Source organism: Pseudozyma flocculosa, assembly GCF_000417875.1.
Source record: "Pseudozyma flocculosa PF-1 unplaced genomic scaffold scaffold00028, whole genome shotgun sequence".
Lineage (NCBI taxonomy): Eukaryota > Fungi > Basidiomycota > Ustilaginomycetes > Ustilaginales > Ustilaginaceae > Pseudozyma > Pseudozyma flocculosa.
In genome coordinates, this window is record NW_006920896.1 from 39170 (window position 1) to 48576 (window position 9407).

The 9407-nt window shown below is 64.0% G+C and overlaps 3 protein-coding genes across 3 annotated transcripts in view; all 3 read right to left on the reverse strand.

Annotated features, from left to right (window-relative positions):
* PFL1_06621 (uncharacterized protein) overlaps positions 1-432 on the reverse strand; it is a gene marked incomplete at both ends in the record, with an annotated part of 2735 nt that extends 2303 nt beyond the window's left edge. Inside the window, 2 exons of the mRNA XM_007884167.1 lie at positions 70-276; positions 377-432. Of these exons, the coding sequence (XP_007882358.1) occupies positions 70-276; positions 377-432 (263 nt within the window). The remainder of the gene's footprint in view (positions 1-69; positions 277-376) is intronic.
* A 1700-nt stretch (positions 433-2132) lies between these two features.
* PFL1_06622 (uncharacterized protein) lies at positions 2133-3341 on the reverse strand (the record flags this gene model as incomplete). Its single annotated transcript, XM_007884168.1, has 1 exon — positions 2133-3341. The coding sequence occupies one exon, from the start codon at positions 3339-3341 to the stop codon at positions 2133-2135; it is 1209 nt and encodes a 402-aa protein (XP_007882359.1).
* Positions 3342-8326: 4985 nt separating this feature from the next.
* Positions 8327-9407, reverse strand: part of PFL1_06623 (uncharacterized protein) — a gene marked incomplete at both ends in the record, with an annotated part of 2386 nt that continues 1305 nt past the window's right edge. The window contains one exon of the mRNA XM_007884169.1: positions 8327-9394. Coding sequence (XP_007882360.1) covers positions 8327-9394 — 1068 coding nt within the window. The remainder of the gene's footprint in view (positions 9395-9407) is intronic.

Here is a 9407-nt window from a genome sequence, read left to right on the forward strand (position 1 = left end):
GAGTGCAGGCCCGGTTTGCCGGCGGCCGGCGCCGCAGCGCTGCCCCAAGGCTCGCCTGCGAGGGGCGACGAGGGCAGCTCGGGCGACGCCGTGGGGCTCTGAAAGGGCGAGCGGTCCGAGGTGGAGCGGGAGCGGGTAAAGTAGACGACCTTGGCCAGCGAACCGCCGACGTCGACGGCGATGTGCGAGACGGCCTCGATGTGGTTGGGCAGGTAGATGTCGCGGCTGTCTCGCTGGTCCGGGCTCGAGGCGCCGTCCTCCATGATCTTGGCCCCGCTGCGTGGGAGGGGAAAGCGAGGGTGTCGAGGGTCAGCGGGAGGGATGGGACGGAGGCAAGGCGGATGGGCCACAGGGGGAGAAGAGAGGAGAGACGCACCGGGTGTCGACAAAGATTTCTACCGGCGGTGCCGGAAAGGTCTGGAGGCTGTTCATCTTGGCAAGACGCGGCGGCGGCGGAGAGAGGGCCGCCGGTGCGGTGCAGCGGTATATTGAGGTCTATGCGGGCGGACGGGGTGCGATGCTGCGAGTGCCGAGGACCGAGACCGACTGCGAACGATGGTGCCGGTCGGATTGCAGACGGCGGGGTGGCCTTCGGATACGGCCTTGATGGACGAGCGCAGGTGCAGTATCCGAGCTGCGATTCCAGGGAGGGCAATGGCAGGGCGAGGGCGAGAGCAGCAGGCGGTGCGAGAGGGATTGGCCGCGGCGGATCGAGGCGGATATAAGGCTGCCCGGGGGGAGGGGTGCGCTGTTGCCTGTGGTCGCAGCGACGGCGATGACCAGTCGCTCGCCTCGAGGTCGAGCTTGAGGGAACCGCGGGCGAGCGAGGGGCCGTTGGGCAGCGATCCGGGTGACGAGGTTGATGCCGGTGGTGTTGACAGTGGTGGTGGTGGAGGTGGTGGTGGTGGTGGTGGTGGTGATGGCGGTGCGAGGAAGCAAGGAGCGGGCCCAGGGCGACACCGGAAGTAGGCCGACTGCTTGGCCCGGACGTCGACTGCACACCCAACCGAGCGGCAGGCGGGCCCATCCCTCTGCTGCGTCCCACCGAAACACACACACACACGCAGAGAGAGAGAGAGAGGGTCCGACCGGCCGGCCGGACAGAGAGCGAGCGAGCGGTGGGGCGCTAGCCTCTGCTCGGCCAAAAAAATCCACCATGCACGCATCCAAAGGCCAACCCAGCAACCCCCGCTCGTCGTTGGTTGGGCCGGCCGCCCTGCCGGACAAACGGACAAACCGGCCTCCCCAGGCGGCTTCGTCGACACACCCACCGGTGATTGGGCCACGCCCGCACGCCAGCGACCCCCCCAACCTTGTGCCGCAAGAAGCCCCGCCCCGCCGTGCCACGGCCCACACGAGCACGTCCACGGCCACGCCCCATCCTAGCCATGCGCATGGCCACCCTCATCCCGTCCATACCCACTGGATCGGTCGTTGGCACCCTCCCCCCGCCCGCACGCAAAAGAATCAATCAAAAAGTGATCTCTCCCAGGCTCGAACTGAGGACCTCCTCCGATGAACCAGTCGTACATCCACGCGGGACAAGGCTTGTTAAGGAGACGCGCTGACCAACTGCGCCAAGAAACCCGTCGATGTCGGCCGGCCGGACTATTGCTGTTATAGACCGTGTATTGCTCTTGACGACAGTGAAACCACCTCGAACGAGGCTGGAATCACGGCACAAAGACGGACGAAACAAGGATGAAGAAAGGAGGTGGTAGATTTCCGTGCCGCCATCATCCGCCTCAACCCGTTGAGAACCGACGACGACAACAAATAGTATCTACAAGAGGGGGGTGAAAAGGGGGTGGGCAGCGACCGAGTGCGCGCAGAGAGAAACAAAAGTTGAAGAGAAGCCAGAGCGGGCGGGGGAGGAAGGCTACGGCCCTCGATCGACCAGGAGAGGGCCGTGGACCTTCACCCGCATAGGCGACAGTGTGAAACGAAAGAGAGAGAGAGAGAGAGAGGAGGAGAGAGGAGGAGATCCGCCGCTAGCTACAGGTATGCTACAGCGGGGCAGGGACGGGTGGAGGGGGCCCGCGGGAAAAATTCCGGCTGGGGCGCGACGCGTCAGGGCTGACACCCGGCAGCCAGCTGAGCCCAATATTCGCCGCAGCATCGCCTCAACGCCTCTACTTGCAGGCGGCAAGGTTCTGGTACTTGCCCATGCTGTAACCGTCCTTGCCAAGCGCAAATCCGTTCAAGAGGCTAAACAGATAGTCGAGGTTGTTCTGTGCGTGGCAGTTTCCTTGCCAGCGGGCGGCAGTGGCCTTGGCCACGGTGAGGCCGGGCTGCCATCCGTTGTACTCTCCGATGGCCTGGAGGACGTTGCCACCGCAGCTGTCGATGCGGTCCCGGAAGTACTTGGCGCCGGCGTTGACGTTGAACGCGACATCCTTGCAGTTGCCGCCGGGAGCGCCGCCGCACTTGTCGGGGGTGATCTGCATCAGGCCCTGCTCGCCATTGCCACCAGTGACCGACGGGTTGCAGGTCGACTCCTGCATAGCGAACGACATGAGGATGGTGGCCGGGATGTTGTGCGCCTTGCCGGCCTGCTTGAAGGCCCAAACAATGGGCTTGCACGGCGCGAAGGTCTCACTGTTGACAGCCTGGTCGGCGTCGATGACCTTGAGCTGGTCAAGGGTGACGTGCGGGGGCTTCCAGCCGCCGGCATCGATGCCGCAGTTGAGCCAGTCCTGAGAACCGTTGGGGTACTTGTCGCTGGCGCCGCTGGAGCCACAGGTGCCGGTCATGCCAAACAGGCCCTTGCCAGAAGAGCTGCTGGACGACGACGACGACGACGAGGAAGACGAAGACGACGACGACGACGACTCGCTGTGGCTCTCGGACTCGGACTGGGACGACTCCTGGTGCTTGGACTCGGACGAGGTGGCGACGTTGGCCTTGCCGCCCTCGGCGGCCTTCTTTCCTGAACCGGCAGAAGAAGAGGCCTGCTGCGACGACGACGAGTCCTTGGACGAGTGCGACTCGCTCTGCTGCTGCTGCTGCTGCTGCTGCTCGCTCTGCGACTGCTGCTGCTGCTGCTGCTGGGACCACTCGTTGTTGGACTTGGCGTCCTTGTGCGCCTTGTGCTTGGTGGCGTGGGTGGCCTTGGCGGCGTGCTTGGTCTTGGCGCGGCACTTGCGCTTGTGCGCCTTGCCGTGGCGCTTGTCGAGCGTGCCCGACGACGCGTTCTGGCGGTGGTACTCTTCGACGATGGCGTTGCGGCGCTCCATCGAGAGCGGGTGGCGCGACAGGGCCGGCAGGTCACGCTCCGACAGCTCGGCGCTGGCAGACGACGCGGCGACGAGCGCCGTGGCGAGCAGGGCGAGGAACTTCATGATGCGCTGGATTGCAAATGGAGAGGGGAGATTGAGAGATCCGAGGCGGTGATGGACGATGCAGAGAGAGAGTGATGGCGTTGCCACGATGCTGGATCGACGGAGCAGGGAGGGTCGGGGTCGGGGATGGGGCGGGGCGTGGCGGGGTGGACCGAGAGGGAGAGACGGGTAGGAGAGAGGTCGGTTGGAGAGGTGAGAGAGGGACTTTGGTGGACCAGCCGTGCAAAGAAGCCTCGAGGACGATGTTTTGTATATAGGGCGGGGCGGAAGCGGAAGGGAGGTGGGGGTTGTGGTAGTGGTGAGAGGGACAGAAGGTGAAGGAGCGAGGAACGAGACGAGACGAGGACAGGACAACGGCAAGCAGACGGAGGGCAACAAAGCCAGGGCGTGGCGTCGGGTTGGCAGGGAGGAGGGGGACGGACACGCAGGACGGGGCGCCAAGACGTCGACTCGGCGGGCACAGGTGCCCAGGTGCCCAGGTGTCCAGGTGCCAGGCGGGACAGACACAAAGCGCTGGCGAGAGGCCCCACGCTGGCAGACGGTCGGGACCAAGGAGAGTGCAAGTACGGCAGCGCAGCAGCCTTAGGCCTGACGGGAGCCGACGACCCGTCAGACGAGACGAAACGCCCAACAAACGAGGAAAAGGGGCCACCAGCAGCAGCCTCTGCCCCCCGCCCCCGACCGCCCTTTGTCCGGCTCTCGTTTCGCCTCTTTGGCCTTCATCTGGCCCGCTCTCTGTCTCTTTCTCTGTTCATCTGCCTTGAGCTCTGGTCGTCGCAAATCCCGCGCCGCAGCAGCAGCTTCTTCAGGCAGGCGCGTGTGAGGCCAAGCATGAACCGAATCGGACGTACGCCCCTTCGTCGTCGTGCCAGGAGGTGCTCGTCTGCTCCCCCGTCTCTCTCGGCCCGCAGGCATGCACGCACGCGTATGGGACGTATGTACTGTATGCTCGCCCGCCGCGCTGCGCCAAGCCATGCCCTGCCTCCTCGATCGTTCTCGGCAGGCATGTCCAAGTGCTTGCCTTCTTGGCCGCCGAGACGGCGCGGCGCAGCTGGGCGTTGCTCGCTGCCGCCGTCGACCTCCATACCGTGCCATACCGACATGTCGGGAGCGTTCCTCTCGTTCCTTGATCGCCCACGCGTGCACAAACACACACGCACACACAAGCGCGTACGGTGCGCTCTTGGTGCTCGTCGATCGCCTTTGTCGTCGTCGTCGTCGTCGTCGTCGTCGACATTCTTCGCGTGCTTTTGTGCGCAGCAGATGTAGGACAGGCGCTCGGGCCTGTCAGGTCAGGTACGCCGGGGCTTGGGGCCACGCCGCGCTGCGCTGCGTCGGGGCGGAAAGCCTGTTTTGCAACGCCGCCGCCGCCGCCGCCGCCGCCTGGTTGCACAGCGCGGTGATCGGGACGATGTATGGCCGGACGGACCGGCACCAACGCCGGCGCTGGGCCCGTAGTGTACGACCCACTCGCCACACGGCGGCCCGAGCGCAAGGCGGCCATGGCCGTCCGCGCTTCCATGACACTACCGGTACGTACGGTAGCATGACCATGTAGCCCGTGCCGCTGCAGGCAGCCTAGAACGCGGTGGGCGGGATCATAACCTCATGGGGCCAAGCAAGAGAAGCCTTCTCCAGAGCGACGTTGGTACGATGCGATGCGACACTTTTGTGCCGCAGCCGTGGCTAGCACATGCAGCCAGCACCAAAGTCACACACACTCGCGCTAGCCTTGGTCTCGGTCCGTGACGGCACCAATTCATGATTGCGGAGCCGGCTGGTCAGCGGGCCTCAGCTTGCCTGGTGACGGCAAGGTGGCGCAGCGTGTCAGGACGTTTGTGTAGGTGTGACTTTTGAGACTTCGGAGGTCGCTGCGGTTTCGGGATGAGAGCACACGTACGGATCTCGCTCGCTGACCTCGCGACGGGGGGTTGGCACAAGAAGAGCACACTCGGAAGCGCTCTTGGAGCCTTAGCGGCATCGCTTCTGCACCATGCACCACCTCGCGCGGCGCTAGCCCGGCCTAGCCTACCTGCTGCTGGTTGGTTCACCGGCAGGCACAGCCCGTCGTCCCTTTCATCTTGGTGGCGGAACCAGCCCTCGCGCGGCTCGTGCGCGAAGATCTTCCAAGGCGACGGCACAGCCGCACGAGGCACAGCTATGTAATTGGGCTGCTGCGGCCGAACTGAGCTGCGGAATCCAGGTCGCGGTCACCGCAGAGGAACGAAGTCGACTCTCCCCTCCATCCAGCGGTCGTCTGGTCGTCAGCCGCTGTCCAGTGAGCGCCCGAGAGCCAGAAGAAGAGGCCAAACGACGCCATCGATTCTTATGGGCAAGAAGCTGGAAGGCGAGGTTGCCGAAGGTTCTCGTCGGTCAGCGTTAGTGATAAAGAGGCGATCGCAAACTGCGCGGTGGTGCAGAGACGCAGTGAACATCAATCGCGAGATGCACTAGGTACATGTACCGAGCAGGGTAGCGCCGGCATCGACGTCGTCGTCTTCACCAAATGAACGGAGCGCCAGACGCCTTGGGGACGACGCAATGAGGGTGGCGCGGAGGGACGTTGTTGCAGGCCAGAGTTCGAGAGTGGCCCATGCGCGAGTCGACGCTCGGAGCCGCATCGCCGAGGTCCTCCTTCTGTGACCCGACCGGGCCCAGACGCTCTCGGGGGGAACTCGACTGCTGAGCGGCGCTTGTCCTCGCTTCCATCGCTTCGCCCTTCGACCACCACCATCATTGCCAGAGTCGCGGCCTTCGGTACCTCCAGCAGCCAGCAGGAGGCCCAGCGGCATCTGTCAATGTCAGGCGAGTGTCGGAGCTGTTCCTTGTCATGAGTCGTGCTGATGCCCCCGATACTTCGATGACGGCCCCGTGCCATCGTGTAGCGCTGCCAGTGTACGGCCGTCTCTTCGGTCCTCACGGGCGCCCATTACAACTTGAGAGATCATGGGACGGCGCTAGCAGGCAACTCGAGGATGCAGCGAAGGACAGAACGCCGCCTGCTTTCGATCTGCCCGCGATACACTCGATCCATGTCGGGATGATGGTTGCAAGCCCCTACTCCGTGAAGCTCGCCGCCGGCCAGGCTCTATAGCGTGGCACGGCGAGAGGGTCGTATTCCGCCATTCTGAACGCCGATAAAGTGGCGATCCCGACAGGATCCAAGCGATCAGGCCGCAGGAGTTGTTGCGTGGCATCCCCCATTCCCATGTTCTCGTGGTCGCTCCGGCTGTCTGGCAGACTCGCCATCGCCAGCACAGCTGTTTCGCCCACCACTTGCTTCCTGCTCTGGGTCTTAATCGACGCGATCCCTTGACTTCAGCCCAGACGACGACATGAATGGCTCTTTCGACACTGCTGCCACCGACCCGTGACTTTCCGCGACGATACCTGCGCCTCAGCCCGACGGCTCTTCCCGGCCACCGCTCTCGCCCTTTTCCCATTGTAAGGTACGCACTTGGCTCGCCGGGCTCGCTGGACGCAATCAGATCACCGTAACGAGCATCGTCGTTGTAGAACTGGGCCCAACAAGAAACGCAAGAGCAAGCCAAACGGCGATGTTTCCCAACCACGGCGACAGTCTATGCTCCCTTGTGGCAATTCGAAGCGCCAGAATGTGCCAGGAGCGCTCAAGGATCGTGATAGCAGGGCGTTCTGCGGCGCGAGTGCGTCGGTCTGGCCGGGTAGCGCCGAGGTGAGGGCAAGGCGCAACGAGCGGTCGACTGGGCAGACAAGCAAGGGCCTTTGCCGCATCGAGGAGGCGCACCATCCCAGCCTGCGAGGCCCTCGACGTCATCAACATACGCCCCCGCACCGACACAGCGGGACCGTCCAGGGTGTCCGACGAGACGATCCAGCTCTGCTCCGAGGTCCTGAGCGGTGAGCGGCGCATCCTGTACAGCTACAAAGAAGATTGCGAGGGTGAGGGTGCGGGCGCGGACGAGGACGAGGACGAAGACGAAGACAACTAGTTAGGCACAGCAGCCTTGCTCACCAGCCGCAAGGATGCCCAACACCGGTCCTTTGCCCTGGCTTCTCCTCCGACCCTGCGCGCCTTGTGGTACGCCGATTCAGCCCCGCTCTCTGCTTCTGATCCCACAACAGCCCATGCGGTGATCCAATCGGTCGTCGATGTGCTCCCCGGCCCATGCCTACCAAGGCCCCCGGCCTCCTGATGTGCCCGTGCACCGTCAAGCCAAGACCGTCGCGCGATCCATGTTTCGATCCAATCTCGTCCTGATCTCGCGGACCTCTGTCTACCTCGCGGCCGACTTGTATCCATGTCTCTCAATGGTCATGGTCGCACCTTGCCAAACGGCCGAGCTGCTACCTCGACGAGCCCACTGCCGCCCGCGACTGAACCCGAAGATGTCGCCTCGACTGTGTTCGCCACGTTTCAGAGTGTCCAAGGACCGTGAAGCTCTGGTCTCGTCCGAGCGGCCTTGCTCTCTGCTAGCAGGAATGCCCGCCAAGGCAAGGCACTCACCCTCGCCTCGCCGCTGTCCAGTGTGCGACTGACGCTCTTGTCCTCGTGCCGAAGATGGCCTGCTGGCGCCATCGCCAATCTTGACTGACGGGTACAGAGCAAGAATGTCGCAAGAGCAATGCTGAGATGCCCAGGCTGTTTGCATGCTCGCCGCTGGCTGAACATGAGCCTCTTTGCAGCCAATTTTACGCTGAATTCCGTTTGCTCCCTTGTAGCACAACAGGGTGCTGAGAGGGCCAATGGTGGAGAGGGCCGACAGCACAAGAAAACAAAGATGGCTGAACAACTGTTGCTGTCAGGCTGCAGCACCTTGACACAGACTGATGCAGAAGAGGTGTGCCTACAGAAGGTCAAATGCTCAAGCCTCAGCTTGACCTGACATGATTGCAGGTTGCGGCATCTTGGGATTGAGGGGCGAGAGGGGGATCAGGGTATCTACCTACTACTGATGGGGCCGCATCGCGAGCAGCTTCTCTACATACACTGACTGCGTGCCTGTCTACCCACGCATGGCGAGGTGGCCGGGCTGCCCGAGCGCATTGTACTCGAGGTGGACATAGGCGCGCTCGACGCCCTCGACGCTCTCGATGCAGTAGGTGACAATCTCTCCGAGGTCGTGGGCCTCCTTGAGCGAGATCGACTGCGGGAGTACGACGTCGGCCTCGGCGATGTAGTCGTCTCCGGCGTGGAAGAGGTCAAAGGCCGAGACGCTGCGGACCGAGTTGAAGCGGGTGACGAGGTAGATGCACTTGCTCACCTGCTCGGGCGGGGCGACTGCGCCGCTGAGCTTCTGCAGCGTCTCGAAGAGGGTGTGGAGCCACTCGTAGATGATGTAGAGCGAGAGGACGATTCCGCCGAGCGGGTCGAGGGCGGGGAATCCGAGGTGGGCGCCGATGATGGGGAAGGTGAGCGAGAGGAGGTTGAAGACGACGTCGTTTTCGGCATCCTGGGCGACGGCGCGGACGCCCGACGACTTGGAGGTGCGGTAGAGCAGCCACATGGCCGTCTTGATGCCGATGGTGGCGAGCATAAAGGCGATGCCGACGAGGGGCAGCGCGGTGGCGGCGTCCGGGTCGGTCTGGCCCGTGGCGAGGACGGTGCGCAGGCGCTGGGCCGACTCGATGAGGACCTGGCAGAACGAGGCAACCATGAGGACGGAAAAGATGACGACGCCCAGCGGCTCGAGGCGCTTCTTGCCGACGGGGTACTTGTAAAAGGTGCGCCAGCTGCGGTAGGCGATGGCCTTGGACGTGGCAAAGATGATGACGGTGCTGAGCAGGTCGAGGGCGCTGTCGACAAACGAGGCGATGAGCGAGACCGAGTTGGACGAGACGACGGCGACGCCCTTGCCGCCGAGGAGCAGCACGTTGACGAGCAGGTTGATGTTGATGGCGAACTGGACCGCGCGCGACGCCTCCTCCTCCTTGTCGCGGTTCGGCACCGAGTCGAGCAGCGCCTGCCGCTCGGCGCTGTGCGTCGAAAAGGGGCGGTTGGGGCGCGACGACGCCGCCGAGGCCGGGTCCAGGCCGGTGCCCGCGGTGGCGCGAGGGCCGTGGGCGACGGCGTGCTCGGGGATGTTT